Source organism: Argopecten irradians, unplaced genomic scaffold, assembly GCF_041381155.1.
Source record: "Argopecten irradians isolate NY unplaced genomic scaffold, Ai_NY scaffold_0329, whole genome shotgun sequence".
NCBI classification, from domain to species: Eukaryota; Metazoa; Mollusca; class Bivalvia; order Pectinida; family Pectinidae; genus Argopecten; species Argopecten irradians.
In genome coordinates this window covers 22,636-43,289 of record NW_027187796.1, presented here as the reverse complement: position 1 = coordinate 43,289, position 20,654 = coordinate 22,636, and the positions used below count along the sequence as shown (strand labels likewise).

General features: G+C 35.0%; 1 protein-coding gene across 1 annotated transcript; it reads right to left on the bottom strand.

Moving 5' to 3' along the window:
- Nucleotides 1-7,759: 7,759 nt before the first annotated feature.
- Nucleotides 7,760-17,300, bottom strand: LOC138312466 (uncharacterized). Its single transcript, XM_069253329.1, has 8 exons — nucleotides 17,173-17,300; nucleotides 16,401-16,551; nucleotides 15,970-16,112; nucleotides 9,629-9,764; nucleotides 9,113-9,214; nucleotides 8,513-8,643; nucleotides 7,933-8,018; nucleotides 7,760-7,799 (listed from the first exon to the last, which is right to left on the bottom strand). Exons 4-8 carry the CDS (start codon nucleotides 9,708-9,710, stop codon nucleotides 7,760-7,762), a joined length of 441 nt encoding a protein of 146 aa, XP_069109430.1. The 5' UTR covers nucleotides 9,711-9,764; nucleotides 15,970-16,112; nucleotides 16,401-16,551; nucleotides 17,173-17,300.
- Between the last annotated feature and the right edge of the window lie 3,354 nt (nucleotides 17,301-20,654).

The following is a 20,654-nucleotide window of genomic DNA, read 5'->3' as shown; positions in this document are numbered from 1 at the left end:
CTACAATACGAACGATAGTGTAAAAATTTAGTAAATGTAATAAAATCATATACATTAGATGTATTTACATGGAACTGATCTTTTTCGAATTATCATATTAGATGTATTATATAGTTCCTTGATTTTGTGTTTGCATACCTTTTTCTATTATTGATATAGTTTATGTCACTATTAACAAACATGTTTTTTTTGTGTTGTTTTTTCTTTGTGTTTTTTTAATTATTAATTAATATTATTGATAATATCATCTAATTTATTGAGGATGGAATTATCTTATTCTCAGTAAATGCCATGTAATTTGTACCTGTATTTTGCTACTTAAATGTATTATGTTGTATTATTATATAATCTTCATTATGGAGGCAAATAAAGAAATAATAATGATGTATTTTTATCAAATAGTTAAGAAGGCGATGCTTAATGTAGTATTAACGGTAAGCTGATAACTTTTGCGGCTCTGCAAAATTATCAATCTCGTTTTCCATTCCCATTTTTAAAATCAAAAGTCGTTTTGGAGAGGTGGAAAGGCCTTTAATGAAGTCATAAAGAAAAATGATAAATAAATACTTACCCACGTATCCCCACCCCAAACACTAATTGCAATACACATCATCCCCACTTAAACGCCCAGATTGTAGTTTATACATAGTTAATTGGTTGGGGTTACTAAAAATCTGTCTATGTTTGCTTTGGTATATTATATTTACGTCCTATTAACAGTCAGAGTTCTTTAAGGAAGGCCCGTGTATATGGTGTCTTCATCCCCCCTTATGCCTGTAACACGAATACATATATGTACTTCTACCACACATGTTGTCCTCGAACGAGATTAGGTTTGTGGATTATAATGCCCCGTCATTAAGTCTGTACATTAACATAAATGGAACTAATAGAGGTGTGTGAGTGTAGTCATGAAGACGAACTTTGTTTCAATACCATCAATATCATTACAATTGTATCCTAAAGAATGAAATAAAGTATTTATATATCATTATTAGTCGAATGGTTTCAGCGAACTAAACGATGAAATGGAATATACACCAAAATGTGTTCATTTACAATAAGCTTGTAGGCTATAAATACACTACAATCTGTATAAGTTGTAATCTATTCACATTCACGTAACAATGGTAAACCACTTTTCATAATGAGTTCAGTTCAACAAGAATACACATATCATCTCACAGATGCATAATTCGAGTGAATTAAATTAAACTTGTCATAAACCAGTTTCTTTTTCATCTCTTCACCTTATCAAATATAATAATTTGGAAATTGATATATTAGATATTGTGAAGCCTTTCGTACAGAAACGTCAACTATCATTGTTAATAATGGCTTGATCTGGCGCATGTACTTGACTATATGTATTTATGAACGCCCTTCATATGGGCACGTGTGATTAGCTATTATTGATTTCTGTCTTGAAAAGTTGTTGCAATTTGGCGTTAATATTTTACAGGTATTGATTAAAATCATTATTTTTTGTTTGGTGAATAGCGGTTAACACCAATATATACACACGATAAAGAAATAAAAACTGAATATGAATAAAAAAAGCTGTTTATAGATTATATAAGTCTTACACTAAGATAGCTTAGCACATGTACAGAGACAAACTCATGACCAAAGGGAGTGTACTCGTCTGAATCCATCAAAGGACAACAACACTGGGAACTACTGTTTTATCAATATTATAACATAAATTGGTAATTATTGTTCTTTTCAATGTCATTTATCATGATTTGTCATATTACTTGTCATTTGTCATAAATTCAAACTTTAAGAACCTGAAATAAGCTGTCTGTAAATTATTCTTTCTACTACCAAGAACAGGAATCATAAATATTTAAGGTAATAACAGTTGCGGCCCTTGGATATTTAAACAGAACGTGATTTAGAACCGTTTTAATTTCAATTTCATTTTCAAATAATCTTATTGATAAAAGTCAATGTGATTAAACAGCAAGCATTTTCTACATAGGTCTTCTCCCTACAAAACATAAGAGTGGAACAAGTTATAAATTTTCATGAACAGTAACTATAAAAATAGCTAATTTCAAATGAAGGCAGATATATATAGCATAATTATAATTTAATAAATCATTTTTAAGTATTAGACAACAAAAATATAACTATTCTTTTTAAAATTTATATCATGAACGTAGTAGCTAAATTAAAATGTTTTTTTTTGGTAAATCTAATATGCAAATGTTCACATTAATATATAGACCGTGATGAGGAAAGAGACTCAGTTGCACAAAACAGTTTACTTGGAAATTATGTTTTATTAATATTTACATGTCAAAGGTATTGGTATGTTATAAACTGAAATTCACATTGGGGTTTTACTTCATGGGGAGAATGTAAACGATTAAAGATAAACGCCTAAATAATACGTTGGAATGATCATAGTCATACAATATGCATTAGAAACTTCGCAGTATATTAAAGAAATATAAAAATATTTAGAATACAGAAAGTATCCATCGGAAATCTCGAAATGATTACGATTGTATCCATTTGAATGTTTTTAATTAACATATTTGCTTGCCAGTTACAATTCCTCCTACAAATCAATCTCTTGGCAAGCATTCTCTATCGTTCTGTAAAAAGGGAGTCATTTTTGCTTTACTGTTAGTAGATGATATGCCAGATTGATGGCGATTGTAGTATTTGTGGGGTCTTTTTCCAATAATAGAAAGTGCTATGCTTTTAAAAGTTCTAGTTCAATTTCATAACTTGCTCTGGAAACCAATTGTAAGAACGTCTGCTCATTATTTCTCTTTTCTCTCCGCTGCATACATTTTAAAGAAATCCATTGTACATCGTCGTCCTTGCTGAAATGATAAAATGCCAAACATTATTTTTGACACTAACTGTACTACCGGACATAACTAAGCCATACCGAAGCTACACTTGTAATCATATCAGGTTAGTAATCGGACTAACGAAGAATAACACCAAATCTGCATACAGAGTAATATGTGGACATTTTGACATAAAACTGAAAATACAAATGAGTTTTTTATGATGATTTTTCGATTGAACAATGTTACAATTAAATCGACAGTAGCAATGTCTACAACTTATTACAAACGGTTGTACAAAAAAGCAGTATATTGACACCTTGCAGGCTAAGGCCCGGTCATACTGGCACTACAAACGTACCCGAGCGTATTTAAGAAGTGATTGAGTAGAGGTGCGTCTAGGTACATTGTGATACATTATGATAAGTTGTAATACGCTAAATTAGGCTTAATGATGTGGGCATTAGGGATACTTACAATAAGCGGTATACATGACCATTATTTATAAAACATTCCATGTTTTCTATTTTGCGTCTATTTTATTCATATGTTATTTAACACATTGTAATTCTTACCTCTTCTGATCTCATAAATTAATAAATCGTTGTACAATGAAACAAACTATAACGTTAACAGTATAATCCTACCCGTTACCCAGTTAAATCACACAGAATACACGGCAGTCACACAATGATCGTGGGTATTCGATTAAGCGGTTAGCCTTCCAGAGATCATGATATGTTTATTGACACCCTAAAGAGTATTGTACTTCTAGCATGCAAATAACGATAGTGTGACTTTATTTTAAATTCAGTATTCAAAACACGAAAATAGAAAATATAAATTTTTTTATGAATAATGGTCGCTCCCCTTCCAATACGTACACATCGGTATGCGTATCCCTAATACTAGGTAGAAATACGCTAATGTAGGTTCGAATTCGCTGTCATAGCTTTAATACGCTTATTTTAGGAGTTAGGTAATTAGTGGTAGAAGTAAATTGATCATGAGGTACCCTTTAACACGCAGTGACACACTACATTGTACATTGATCTAGGTTGTCATACGTTGTGATACGCTAGTGCATGTTCCGGTACCTTTTTTGAGACTAGAACGGGTATGTCTACATGGATTCACTTGCAATACGCTCGACATTTATTTTCGCCAGCTTGAGAAGCCAACTTTCAAAAATGTTACATTTATTTTTTTTCTGATACGGAAAACGGAAAGAAATAAAATCGTTTTGAATAGGGAAAATAACTTTGATTTTCAGTGTGGTTTGTTTTAAATCGACATATCGATAAATTCATTAAAGGCTATTTGTGAAAATGATGAAATGGTAAGTTTATTTTGTAAAATTAAAAATTGAAAATAAAATAAGAAAAAATTATTGATTAATATAATAAAAAATTCGGTCTTTTTTAAAGGGTGTGGTATGAGGCTTATTGGGAACTTAAAATTGGTTCTTAAATCCAATGAAGTGCGTTTTTATAATCTTAAGAACAAAAACCCTGCAGTAAGAACAATTTCTAAATTGATTTTTACATAGCACAATATACCCCAACCTAGATTTACGACGAATAACACCCATCAATTTACAAAATGTATAACGTAGCGTAACCTAGCGTACACCAAGTTACCGTAACCTATCTCAGTCTAGGAGCTAGCGCGGCAAAGCGTATCTAATTAGCGTATCACATCCTACATCTATGTGTATTTACGGATGTAGCATGTAGCTAACACAACGTGACTCATCGTATTATAATGTACCTTAGCGTATTTTAACGTATCGTTGATGTGGGTTGAGGCCGACGACGATGCTACGTTATCGATACGTTACGGCACCCTTATCAATACGTTCAGGTACTCAAAGGTACATTATCAAAGGTACATTATTTCACGTTAGGTACAAGACGCTAAGCTTATATCAAATGATTAGCGTACCACAATTTTTTGCATGTTAAAATTTTAAAATCACGCTAGGTAAAATCGTGGGTTAAATTAGGGCAGAGGTGTGTTAGTCTATACGCTCAGATAAGTAAAAGTCCGTTAATGTATGTTTTGTAGGCTATGCTACGCTGGGGTACGTTAGCATCCCAGTACGTTATGGTAAGCTATTCGCGCAAGTATGACCAAGCCTTTAGGTATGTCCAACTACGTATATCGTGTCAGTCATGTATCTAAATGTATAAACATTTGCTTTGAATGGTACTGAGACACAATACCTCCACCAGAAAATTTACGTCTTCTTCTGAAAGGTCAAAATCTGTAGTTTCAATATGTCCTGTATTTATACCAACAGTTCGTTCAAGGTCAGCCGCCTGTAAAACATCGTAAATGGAAAGGCTTTTAAGATGATATTATGGTAAATTGATGATGAAGTATGAACAATTGTATTTGCTAAGACAATATGCAAAGATAAATATTTCTAAAGCTATTGAGATCGATGGCCAAATTGTACCGAAAGAATTTAAATTTTCTTCTGCAGCCATTAGATGTTTATGTAACGTTTCGAATTCTGGCATTGGACCTAAATAATGACCCAATGGTTACATGCAGCAGTGGTAATATATTAGTACATATATAGTAACATGTCACTACTTATTGGTTGTGTAACCAACATTTTCACATCAATTCATACTTATAAACGGACGAAGTAACAAGAAAATTACTCAAATTAAAGACTCATGCTGCCTATTTCATTCTTCTCTCCTGTATAATTATGCTTCAAATTAATTTGAAATGCAATTTTTATGATGCCTTCAAAAATTACTATTCAGATGGCCAGTTTTAGAAATTAGTATCATACAATCACTCTTTGACCACATTCGAGAACATCTAAAATTGTTCACATACATGTATTAATTATATTTTGATCTCAACTAATCCTTATTTCCTCAGGAAATCAAAGCCTAAATCGTTTGTTGAAGAAATAGGCAGAAGAAGAATATTCAAGTTTTAAATAATGTCGTTAATGATTTGTCAGTACCTGCATGTATAACTGTTTCATATTAAGCATTATGGCGTTGAATACTGAGGAGAGGTATGACACGAATCCATTCACCTCCTGACGCCTGTGTCCCAGGAATATCTGATTGGCCGACAGACCTTTCTGTTCTATGTATCGTACAATTTCTGCAAATGTCACCTAGTGAGGAAACAAATACTAATACAATAAGCAACCATAAAACAACTACAAAATCACTCGTATTCAGGCAAGATTTCTTCATTTGAATTTCATGTATACCACGTGAAATCCTCATGTAGAAATATTGTCTATGTATTAAGAAAATTACAAAGATCAAGTGTTCAAAGACCTGAGCGTCTTCTGTTTTTTCGATAACATCACAAAGTTGGGAGTTCAACTAACATACCATTTAAGAATTTGCGAAGAACATACAAAACCTTAAGAAAATTTTTTTGCACATTTATTTTGCCATGCTAGTAAATTGTACTTCTATGGCTCGTAAATTATATATGCTAATGTCAAAACAAGTTCTTCTTAGTCCCATAAGTGATGTCAGTGACACTGGCTAATTAAAATTCAACTACATGATTACGGTGTTTGGTCATTTTGGACTGACTCAGTGATTATAAGGCTACTCAATATTGGAAATAGAAGAATGAATAGATTCAACAGACCCGACAGTTCAAATTATATGTAAACAAATAATGTTGAAATAACCAAAAAATGAGAATATTCAAGACGACAACCGTTTTTTGACGATGACATTTTTAACTGTTACAACGTCTTAATCTACCAGATTGGGATTTATCAAATTTTGGAGAGAGTTCACGTGAGAACTTTTGTAGTACGATTTGACAATATTGTGTGTAGATTCTGGGGCATTACACTATGACTCTGTAAGAGTCGTGAAACCGACGATAAATATAAAACCTACGTTTTTGTCCATCGCCGTTTTCGTCCAGACTTGTAAATACTGCCTTCGAGGTGGATTGAACAGTTTCCCAAACAAGATCTGTTTGTCCTCGTCAGAAAATTGATCCTTTCCAAGAAAAATTGTTTCATATCTTAGAAAATTGCACTTTCATGAAAACAAATCGCAACGTTATCTTTGATGTGTTTTAATGGAAATGAATAAATTTCTATAAATATGCTTACAACAATGCTTTCATGAATAACATTTTAGTAAGTAATTGTATACTTAGTGACTATGTTTAAGAAAGTACACAACAAAGGTATTTCTAGATGTGCCATTTCCCCTTTCATATACGGAAACCAACCAATCGGAATTAACGTATACATTATTTATATAAACTCAAATTAATCTTTATTGTTTATACTTAAAAATTGTACTAAATGCTTCATTGATACATGCATGCAATGCATTATCTTGATATTGACAGGAGATATAATGATCATGAAAATATGTTTTATCATCCTTACTTGCATATATTTTTTTCAAATTCCGTTTCGGAGATTTGTCCATCCATATTTGCATCATACTTTTCTAAAATCTAAAATAGTGAATTGGTTATATAATATCCAAACATACAATCATAAGGCGAGTGATGAGAACGGTTTTTAATAGTATAGACTCATACTGATAAATAAAACAATGTACAACTCAACCACGGGAATGTCTTAATCTCACGTTTTTATCAATGTTTGTTTCATGATTTACATTTTACAATAGATTTTGTTTCCTCTAAAATGTGTGTCTTAATTCAAATGAAATCCATCCTCTTACCGGAAAGAAACGTTTGGCCGCGGCTGCTACACGCTTCCGTTCCCTTGTCTTAGCCTGCTTTTCCGCTCTCCGTTTCCTAAAAACGTAATATACTCAGTAGAATTAAACCTTAATTTAAAAACCAGCCAAAATACTACTGAGATATTCCGCATACTGATATAATTACTACGAGTCCATATCATTAATTATATTATATAATCAAGGTAGGTGATGAAAACGGTATTCAATAGTGCAGACTCATATTGACACTTTCTCATGGAAATCATCATATTCCCGTCTTCAAAAGCGACAATATATTAAAAAAAACCACTATTAACTGCAGACAGTAAAAGTCATACTATTGAAACTATTTCGAGATGTCTTAATCAAAACAGTGAATACATTGGGTACTGTAAACATATTTAACTTGCCTGCTTAATGCGGAGTCTGGTTTTACATGTAAAGGTGCACGTTTCTCTAGGTAGAATCTATAGGTATCGGTTTCGGTCTCGGAGTACTGAAATATTTTAATGTTAATTTCAGGGTTAATAATTCCAAGTAATCCTTGTATCTCAGAGAATTCGATTATACAAATATAACGAAGAGTTACGGTTCAATAAAACCTGTGCCATTGTAACTAGATAAATCATACGTTTTTCCCCAGACTTGTTAGGAAAGTAATGATACAGATCGAGTTTCTTTGTTGATAAATGAATCTTGTGGTCACTATTATGATTTACCACTGATCAAAGTACGTCAACTTTCCGCTACCATAATTATCAAACCACAAACGCGCTCGCTTTACAGGAGACGCTCTCTGGACCCCAGCTGTAGATTGCACTCTCATCAAGATACAATCAAATTGGAATATCAACAGGACAATTTCTCTACTCTCTCACCCCTGAAATTTCGTAATGAAATGGTCCAGTCTTTGATTTTGAAGAGTCCAAATGCGTCGGCAGGGGTGAATGCCTAAATAAATTAGGATACACAGCCGTCTTTCGTACTCACCACCTGAATCCCTAAGGTTTTGTCAGAACGCCTTCCAAACCTATTCTCATTACTCAGTGTTATAGGGAGTTGATCAAGGTCTTTCATGCGCCGAATAAAAGCGTCTTCCGGTTTCATAGACAACCACCAACCTCAGAAAGTAAAAGTGATAAAATTATCTCATTCTATTGTCTTAATTAAGACCTTTATAACAATAATAATTAAACGGCAGACTTATGCGGGCGAGAATTTTACTAAGATTAGCCAAAGTGTTATAAAGGGCACACATAGCAGATATTAAAGCTGTATTTTTGACAAAATCACCAATTTCCAACCAACACCATTCTAGATTACAGTAGACGTACCTTTTTAGGGGTCATTTTTAAGCGTGAATATTTGTAGCCAGCGTCACATTGTATAATAGGTTGTTTCCGGTATTGTTCCTTCGCATTGAGCGAACTTATGTCTGTGCTAATAAAGCATAAATTTTTACATTTTTCGCATTTGCACTAAAATTTGACTGCGTTAAAATATTCACCATATTTTACAGTAGGCTGCTTACCATAAGTAAGGTTTTGTTTGTATAAGTGTTCTATTCTCTTTATTGGTCACCAAACTTACCATCGAAACAGTGTATGGGATAGTTACAAAGTGTTCCTCCGTCAATGTAAATATCCTGGGATAAATGAAAGGCCGGTCTGTGTGTCACTATCTGGAACAAGCCTGTTATAAAAATAGTCCGAGTGAAATAGTCCGAATAACATAGTCATTAATGTCATATAATGAAATAAAATTCCTCATTTTCTCATTTTAATTTCATGGGTTTTAACTTAATTTCGGAAATACATATCTGTGTGTTTTAGTTCTCTTTTCTCACATTTAGTATATATAACAATAATAATTTGCAAACTTAATTACTGAAATCAAACGTCAATTCAAAAATGCTTCTATTATTGTCCTCAAACACAACTTTGATTATAATACTTCAGAACTAATTGGATGATAGTTCTTTTTTAAACTGTTTCTGTTATTTCATCTAACAATAAAACTTAAAAAGTCTTTCATTACTTTCTACTTATCACCAGGAAATTTATCTAATGAAACAATATCTACTTGGCATGCAAAGTGATTCTGTACCTGGAATTGCCATTGACATGCGCACTGCAAGTCTAACAGGCATATCCGGTGTGGTTTTCGGGTGACAGTATTCTTCGACCATGTTGTTGACATTGGTAACCACAATTTAGAGTTCTTTTCCGCTGATTTTGTAAAGCTGTTTCAAATCATGAACATGTAAAACTTTATACAGCGTCGTTGTTAGAACCACTAACAAACATTTTCTAGGTTTTTATCATTAATGTTATTTAAGGACGTTCCGAACAGGGATCGAATGCGCTGTTCGTTCGGACCTCCTCGGGTCAATGACTGCATATGAAAACTCCTTTGCACTACTAATATGAAGAAAAGCATCTTTGTAATCCGTCTAACGATATCTTACCTTTTAAAGTTAAAATCAGGATAATATAGTCGATAAACGGTGTATTTGTCGATATTGTTCTTAGTTCGGTTTGCCGAAAGCTTGATACCGGGTGAAAATCAAAGTTTGTACGGTAGGTGTAGGACCTAGTTTCGACAAACTAGAAAAACTTATATTGTCAGATCTTTGAATTTGGCTAGGCTAGTATAACAATGAGACTTTTGAGAAACAAATTACATAACTCATACAAAAAATTTTCTGTTCAACTCCGGTTAACTGTGAATATGTGACACTTATATTAATATACATGTGTTTAAGGGAGATGCATAATTAAATCAAGATATTCCAATTTTGCCGAGTAATTTTATAGTATAAAACTACAGATACAGAAATATTTTCATCTCTCCATCGCCTCACCCCTGCTTTTCGTTAAATTTGTACAAGCCAGTATATTTCATGAATATTGCGTATGTAGATATCTACATGTATCATGTTTAGCTAATATGATCTTCAATAAGCACTAACATGTTCGGGACACAAGCCTTTATTTACTTTATTACATGTACGATAAGACATACCTACTGTAATTACACTGTAGGTGATGCATGTATTTCCGGTTTTGAGAAAATGCATGGAAGTACTCTGATTCAGTTGATCAAATACTATCTTACGAAAAAGCACATGTAAGCTAGTGTCAACAAAAGTATTATATCTGTGATATAGAAACTAAACATGTACATGTAGGCCTAGACTAAATATTTTCCTGCCTACAGTAATCAGCTGAACCTAGATCGAAAATTCAGAATAAGAAATGTTTTTCTTAGGCGTACACTTGCAGTACAGGTAATCTTGAGGATCTAAAAATCTGTTTTAGTTTACTTCGGATAATAAATATATATCTATATTTATTAGATATGCAGATATCTCCTCAAAAAACAAACAAAGACATACACTTGTGTATGATTACATCGATTTTATCGACATTTTTGTGATCAAGTTGAAGTTAACAATTTCGATTTCGATCGTTGTCACGTAGACGCTTTTCATGACTACAATTTTGACGCCAAATTCAAATTTATGCTTGAATATTTTACTCAAACGACTATTGAAGCTATAGTGGGGAGGAGAAATAGGTTCCCATGTACCACTCTGGCAATTTTTCTAAACATGATTTTTTAGGACCGGTATGATGTCTAGTCTCATTTTATGCTTGTTGCCGTTGACAACTAAAGTCCCATGGGGGTCACATGGTGGCCATCTTGGATTTCAGTTATGAAAAATGGCCAAAATGACACATTGGCATATATATGCATAGATAGAGAACCAGAAAACAATCAGATGCAAATAAACACATTTTTTGATATGATTGAAACATGCTGAATACGCAAATAAACACATTTTTTTTATATGATTGAAACATGCTGAATACGCAAATAAACACATTTTTTTATATGATTGAAACATGCTGAATACGATTAAATGATGTTACGTCTTCTCATTTTTTTGAAATGACAGGAAAACAATGAAATTTTCAGTTTTTTTTTCCCTAAAAATTCGATAAATGTCATAATTTTTATCACAAGTAAAAAAAAAGATGGACAAATCAGTTTGTAACAGTCATTTCGAATTGCACTAACCCTTGTGTAAACATATGTGTTCTATAAAAAGATAGATTGCATCAATGAGGTCGGAAAAAGAGAGGGCATCCCCCCCCCGAACAATTTATCAAATTTATTCATTGCACTAACCCTTATTACATGAGTGAGTTGGGGAAAAAGAGAGGGACACCCCCCTCTCCACCGAAAAGAAAATGCAGAAGAAAAAAAATGAAAAACAAAATCAATGAATTAAATCTCCAAATATTCTGTCAAACACATTTGCGTTATAAAAGGATAGATTTATGGTTTTTAGCAGAAGAAGCGAGATGACCCCCAACCCTCTCCCCAATAATTTCAACAACAAAAAACTTATTCCCGGATCCAGTAAACATCCAAAGGCTAGCTCACATGTTTTATCCATAATTCAGGCAGTTCCCAATAACCATAATAATTTATTTCTTATTAGTGAAAATAACTGGGTTCGAATTATTCTCCTCTAATTTTGGATATACCTCCCCAGAAAAAGTTTGTACCGTTGCGATGCCTGCTCGCAAAAGTTAAAAACTACAAATACATATAATATCTTCTGAGGAGGAACAGTCACAGACTGGGCCGCAACAACGGGATCCTAGGAAAACAATCCATTAGAATGAAAGGACAGGGACCGGAGGTAGAAACAGTGAAAGTAGTCTGACCAAGCGAGAAAAGGCAGCTGACATGATGTCCTGGAACAATGACCCATTATGGATAGCCAAAGAAGCCGCAAGGGCTCTAACCTCATGGGCGATATCCTTGCATTTCGCCCAAGATTGATAATTAGACTGCTCAGAAGCAATCCTGATCGCCTGACATATCCATCTGAAGATGTACTGGGAGGAGAAATCCTGCTGACCCTGTTTAATGGGCAAGAATAGTACATCGCCCCCTTGTTTTATCAAGGGAAAACCTAAGCATCCGATTGTGACAAAGCAGCTGATCATTCTCCTTCGACTTGATAGAGATTGTGAATCTTTACCAAAAAGGCAGGATCAGTTAGTAGGGTAACAGAGCTATATCTGGCCCAATGAAGCACGAAAAGTGAATAGATGGATATCACTCATTCCACGGCCTGAGGCAAGAGCAAACAGGAAGTCAAAAGTAAAAACCTTAATGAAGACCGACAACAAAGGCTCATAAGGAACCCCTTTCAGTAACACAAGTGCTAGACTCCACTGTGGAGCTAACTGCCGGACCCTAGGCCTGTCCAGACTGAACCCCCTAATCAAGGCAGACAAAGAGTTGGAAGACCCTAACTCTGGTGTACCATGAAAATACAGTACACTGGAAATAGCCATGCGATAGCCTGTAATAGTACCAGAGGCAAGTTTTGCGTTCCCTAAACAAATAGAGAAGGGAATCTACAATCAGCTGGACAGAGGCCTTGATCTGATCAATCTTCCTGTCGATACATCAATTACAGACGATCTTCCATGATTGGTAGTCGGCAGGTGAGGAAGACCTTATTGATCGGGCGGTGCGAGCTGACACGTCTTATGAAAAGCCTGACTGAGCGAGGCCTCCTGAGATAGCTTCCACGCTCGTAAATGGATCTTCCGGGACCGAGGCTGGCGCAGGAGATTGGTTCTGAGTGGGAAAACCAGAGGAATATCCACCAACAGAAACGACAAGAGCACCGGAAACCAGTATTGTCTCGGTCACAGGGACGCTATCAGAAGGAGGGGAAAATGATGCTCCCGACAATTCTATTAGAACCCTGCCCACCCGGTTGACTGGAGGGAATGCATAAGCACGTATCCCCTCCCAATCCAGATACAGAGCGTCCACAGCCCAAGTCATTTGTTCTGGCACCGGAGAGACAAAAGTGGACAACGAAGATCGGGGGATTTAGCTGCCTTTCTGTCACAACCGACTTGCGGCGCCTGGAAAGAGTATCCGCCAGAACATTCAACCTGTCTGGAAGATGCTTGACTGAGAGAGTTAACCGCATTTCCTGACAAAAGAGAAGAACACGAATGGCGAGGGCACAAAGGGCGTGTGACTTTGCCCCCACCCTTTCTCTTCAGATACGCGACAACTGTAGAGTTATCCGTAGTTTCACAAACCACCTTGGAATGTAAAATCTTCTGAAAAGCCTGCAGAGCCAACCGAATAACCCTTATCTACTGCACGTTGATGTGCTGGGAGACCTGATCCCCAGACCAATCTCCCGACTTGCAATGGCAGTCGACGAAAGACCAGTCAAAAGTAGGTCAGAGCAAGATATCTGGCCTTCTCGGAACTTCTCCAAAGATGGAAGGGCCCCAAACGGTGTTGAAACGGTTTCCCAGGAACACAAAGTCCTGAGAAGAAAACCTAGGACTTCTCTCTGGACGGAATGAAATCGACTCTGAACAAACGTTTCAGGACCAGACGTGCGTTTCGCTCCAACGATTCCTAGACTAGGTGGAGCATGAGGGCATCGTCGAAATAGACGTGGACATTTATTTTCCTGGAGTGCTGAAATCCTACGCCAACCTGCAGCAGCTTGATGAAAACCAAAGGAACAGCCGCGAGACCGAAAGTTTTGTGGTAATGAGCTGTGCTATACCATCGTGTCTTCAGGACAAAAAAAAATCAAGGATGATAATTCGAACACAGTACTACGTTTCGTTCTGGCACGAGCCGATAATTTGTAAAAAAAAATATGTTTTCCAGTTGTTCACTATAAGAGAGTGGATTATTACTATTATTGCTAACCACGTTCTAGTTGTAATTGGGCCGCGATGGCCGATTGGTATAATGTCTCGACATATTACCACAAGCCCTCCACCTCCGGGTCGCATGTGCGAATCCCATGTGGGGCAGTTGCCAGGTATTGACTGTTGGCGATGTTTTTTACTCCGGGAACTCCGCCTTTCCTTCACCAATAAACCTGGCACATTCTTACATGACCCTGGTTGTTAAAAAAATGTAATTGTAATCAATATTTTACTTGTGATAAAAATTATGATATTTATCGATTTTTTAAGGGAAAAAAAGCTGGAAAATTCATTGTTTTCCCGTCATTTCACAAAAATGAAAAGACGTAACGTCATAATTATGATTTAATCGTATTCAGCATGTTTCAATCATATTAAAAATATGTGTTTATTTGCCTCTGATTGTTGTCTGGTTCTCTATCTATGTGCATATATGCCAATGTGTCATTTTGGCCATTTTTGATAACTGAAATCCAAGATGGCCGCCATATGACCCCCATAGGACATTAGTTGTCAATGGCAACAAGCATAAAATAAAACTAGACATCATACCGGTCCTAAAAAACATGTTTCGGAAAACTTCCAGAGAAGTACATGGGAACCTATTTCTCCTCCCCCACTACTAAGATATTTAGACGATGGAAAGATAGATTTTGATAAAATGTTTTTACGCTAGAATATAAAATCATGGATTGTCTAAAAGGTAATTGAAGTGGAATCCTTACACGGAATTTTTCATAATTATTTTTCAGATGTTATATCCAAGCAAAATAATGGCTTATTTGTGCCATTTCTTAGCTTTGTATGGCATCAAATCGGTGGCATCGTGACGTAAAATTAACAGTTATAACAATTCATATTATCAGACTATTACACTTTATAATGTTTAATATATAAGTTGCACTTTATAGAAATATTACCCCTCGATTTCGGTCTAATAACATAATTGTGAAGAAAGTAATATTTTGGGGGAAGGGGTATAGAAAGGCTAATTACTCCAAAATTCCGCGGTCATTTTTTTTATAAATTCTTTTATCGTAACCCAACCAACTGTCTAATTATGTTGACAAAAAATAAAGAAAATTATACAAAACAATTTTTTGAAATTATGTATTGAAGCTGAAATTCAAATGCAAAAATTTCAAAATGGCACTTTTTAGGTCTCATTTTTACGCATTCGCGTAAAAAATTCACAATTATTGTATTTTTAAGAGTGGAGACGACATTGATAGCCATATAAACTTACATATTAAAGATAAAAAAATTGTTGTTTGTAATATTTCAGTCAATACCAAGCTTTGGAAATATGTGTGTAAAATTGTATTTTGAGAAAAACAGACGGTAAAGTAGGGTTTTTGAGAGTACAATATTTCCAAAACCGCTCAGTCTAATTTCAAATAAAAGCCTTAATAAACAGTTTATCAACCAATCTTTCAGTGAGTAAATTTTAAAGAAAATTAAATGAGGGGAAATGTGTTTAGCCTAACTGTATCGAACCACCGTAACACAGGATGAATACCGTATCTACCTTCAATGCTAAACGATTAATGCCTGGTTTGTAAAATAAGGCGCCGTATAGCTATCAAAAAATATATTATAACAACAACATATAGCCCCATATAGTCTTGTAATTATTTTATAAACATTTCCATGTATATCACTCACTTGCTCAAATGTTACATCGGCACTGCCTGCTTTTTCTCGGAGCTTCTCGCCCAACCATTTGTTAAACTGTGACGCACCACTGAGGCCGTACCCACTGATGAGTCGAGGTATATATGTGGCCATTCTCCAAGCAAATGATCCGTCTGAGGAGAATATATATGTCATTAGTTATGATCCTTTCTGTATTCAGTGAGAAGACTGTAAGGGAAACATTTAACTTTACAGAAAATGAATTAAAGAACAAAACACACACAAAAAATCATATTTCATTTAACCGGACAAATTCAATTAAACACAAAACAAATATTAAAAAATCCAAATGCATTTGTTCAAAAGAAAAAACATTTAAATATCAACATGATATTAAATCCTTATGTCCTTTTATCAGAGTGTAGGTATCATTGTCTAAATTACCACAAGATGATACAGACCTAACATTAAATTCATGGAGATGTCATTCTTCATGAATTTCTCAATCTCATATGAATTATAACCCGCGGCAAGCAATGCAGCAGTAATTGCCCCGGCACTGGTTCCTGAGAAACGTTTGATTTGGGGATATAAGCCAATCTCTTCCAAAACCTATGAAATAAATGATAATTATTAAATACATAATTATCATTCAGTTTATGTTAGGTGATTTGTTCTGATCTTCTTAGAAAATTTCAACCTCAGTTTAAAAAACTGAAGAAAAAAACGATTACATTTTATTTCAAATTGGAGCCCACTGATAGCAAAAACACAATTTATAAAACATATCTAACAAGCTTAAATAATCCATTGTCGTTTTCCTGAAATTATGAAGAATAGATACGCAAAAAATATTTTTATTCGACAGTAAAGACCGACTGAACAGAATGTATTCAGTATTAGATATAAAAATGTTTTTCCTAATAACCGGAATTTAAAGATACATTACAAGGGGTACGTGGGCCTTAATGGTCACCTGATCTTTGAGTTGCCTTTGAATGTTTGTAAAGTATTTCATTGAATTTGCATGCGCTGTTTTGGATAAGAAGTCGCAAAGGTAAATTGTTTATGGACGCACGGCACAAACTGATGGCGATTATAATAGGTCGCTTGAGACTTAGTCTTCATCAAGATCCAATAGAATACACATGAATATTTTGAACCAATCAAAGAATGAAAACATATTACAATACACCTCAGGGTCTGAGATAAATCGCCAGATGGGTTACTCACACGAATTACCCCACAATATGCACCGCCCTTGCTACCACCGCCTTCAAGTACGATGTTTTCAAATGGGTAGTGTTGTTTCGCTGGATTGATTTGTCTGGCTCGCAGTTCCAGCTCACTTGGAGGTGAAACCTCCACTAGAAATGGGAGAATGAAACGTTTTACCACACTGTGTCTTTGTATATAAGTATTGCTGCGTAATAGGGGTCTAAAAAGACCTATTGAGGCGCCGCAGACAATAATAAGAGTTCGAATAAGATATGTCGTTCTGGGAGGAGGAAAGTAAACATTCGGTTTGTAAACAAAGTAGTTTCCTCGTCCCAGGTAGACGGATCCCGCAAATGAACAACAAAGAGTTGTAATAAATTTAACCTCACATTTATTAAATCATATATAAAATTAATACAAATATGATAAGTTAATGATTTTACAAACAATCATCACTAACCTCACTGGTCGGGGCTTTCCCCAAGAATGTTTGGGGCTACGTCACCCCAATTCGGGGCACCTGATTGGGGCAGAGCTCGGGGCTCTCCTCGGGGCTACTCGGGGCAACCCCTAGCAGACGCACTAATAATATTTTATAACTTAATAATAAAAACGTTTCCGATATAAATCATCGGTTTTATTAACGTGCCTGGTGCCGTTGAATAATAAATAAACAATTAAATAAATAAATTTGGAGTTTCCAGTATGGTAAAGTTACCTTGGATCTGGAGCTACGGAAATACCAGCTTCACAGATGGATGGATGGAGGAAAACTCGAACTCGCTGGAGCCTCGATACACACATGCGCATCGAGGATCCAGCGTAGCGACGGACCGACCAATGACGTAACGCGACATAAAAACTGACGGAGACAAATAACCAATGAGGGCCTACGTATCTATCTATATATATATTGTATTACAAAATGATAAACAAAGATGTCAGCGCCCAGGAGAGGACGTATTAAATTACTACTGACAGCATTACTGGATACATAGATGTAAATATGTGTTAACGACTATTACGATTATAAGATAAAGTTATCTCAGGTATATTATTCTACTAAATAGAGCTAAAGATTTATAAATAATACATTTAAACGGCAATCGTAACTGACACAGCTGATTGCAATAATCTGACCTAGATAACGCAGATACATATTTTCGTAACACTGCCCTCCTCCTAGTCAATATTTGGTCTCCAAATAAAAATGATAAATTACAACAATGGAGAAAATATGCCGTAGCATTTACATTTAAAATGACAACATGTTAGATGTACATCAGATAAGTCTATGGTAAAACTTGATTACATTACAATACCTTTCAAACACATAACATTAAATGCTTGAAAATTGACAGAGAATATTAATAGTATTACATCAACAATATAATTATGAATGTCAAATAATGATGGACATAAAGAAATTGAAGTTATTTAATTTATGCAAAGAAATTATTACTTTGACCACTTCAATTCTCATTCAACAATAACATTGGCATACATTTCAAATATGTATGAGTATCAATAAAAACATTGATTCTTAAGATATTATTTAGCAACAATAAGTAACAATGACAACTATATTATAAACTGAATAACAATGACAATAATACAGTTTATAGGATCTGTCTATTCCTGATAGTAATTATGAAAAACATGAAAAATCAATAATTTATTTAGTAACAGGTATTGTAAGTTGATTAGAATAATTAAGTACTTTACAATGTGGTTTAAACCTGTTCCATATACTATAAGATCCCCCGACCATCCCAGATATTACTGCCTAACTCCTAACTCTAAAATTCCCAAAAAATATGGACAACATGTACCTATTGTATCTAATGTAACATTTCTAGCTTCTCCCTGATCCTAACCCCCAAGTTGTACAATCTATAATATTCTGATTCTATCTCTAATTCTACTAACTCCTTAACTGTGTCAGGGAGAAGTACAGGCCTGATATTCCCTCCATACCGTAGAAAATTCAAAATTGTTCTAAAATGTAAAGGGTCCCTATCAACAAAATAATTGGTAATACTTGGTAACAACATATCGGTGAAAAAACATCCGCTTACCATATTCAGGGTAGCCCTGGAGGTTGTGAATTTAGTACCACCTATATCTAATATAATACGGCCATCATCACCGGTGACATCAGTGGTCTTCAATGTTGCTGCCTCACAGGTTCTAGGGCTCTCTGGCACTGATACATACTGCGATACCGCTTCGGTGTCCCCATTAACCAGGAAGGCTAGCTCATCTGGAAGGTCCTCAAGGATGTCCTGGAGGTCATCATGTCTGGCCCGCTTCGCTGATGGTGCACCCTGCATAGGTCCTCTGGATGGCTGATGTGGTGGAAGTTCCTCGTTCACTTTCTCCACCAGAGAAGGTATCCTCCTCCTAAAATCATCCAGTAAGGCAGTCGCCTCCATCCCTTGTTTTCCCGTCTGGCGGCAATAAAGAATTAAATTATTTGGCTTAACACCATTACGGCAACCCTCATGGCTGGCATTGGGTCTGTTGAATGTGCGCTGGCAGACCGGACACATGTATCCGAGCATGGAATGTTGTTCTAGGAGATGTCGCCTGGCATGGTCCATCTTTGTAAACGTCTTTAATGGGCACAATGTGCATTTGAGTTTCATCTGGAAGATGATGAAGATGAACTCAATATTCCTTAAGACATAGGAATTTTCTTACATTGTAAGGAGTACATACTTTTTATTCATGTACTTTATTTAAATGGATATCATTTCCATATTATAGCTTTCGACAAAATCAAGTTTTGTCAATTATCATTTTAATACAACAACATATTAGTATCTGTAACACAAGTACAATATTGTGTTAACAATTCAGCATATAATTTGCATGAGAATTGATACTTTGTCAATTAACTGTGAAGTAATTCCTTCACATAATATTTCAAATCAAATTCATTTGAACTTCAATAGCATGTATTCAACACCTGCTTCAGGTAATTGTAATTATATTAAGTTGTAATTACTGTTTTATATAACAACATGTTTATTCATACAAAACTTCAAACACAACCAAGAACATGAACATTGTTCAACTCAACATTTTTTTTTTTTTTCAACCAGTGTTTTGCTGTGTTACCTTGGTAGGGTTTTAAATGATCATGATGGACTACCTTAGGCTTTGACCGAGGTGTCTCTTGAATACGGTATATGACATCATTTAGAACTTCAGTCACGGTATATGGTCCATGCCATAAATTTTGTAATTTCTGGCATTTACCTACATGCCTAGCTGGATTATATAACCAGACTAAGTCACCTCTACAATGTGTAGATTGTTTACTTTTACTGTCATACTGTTTCTTCATTCTGGTGTGGGACAAATTCAAGTTTTGTCTAGCCACTTCATGTACTTTTAGTAAGTGATTTAACAGATTCCTAGTGTACTCTGATGTATGATTTGTATAATTCTCTTTCATAGGACTGCCATAACACAGATCTACTGGAAGACTT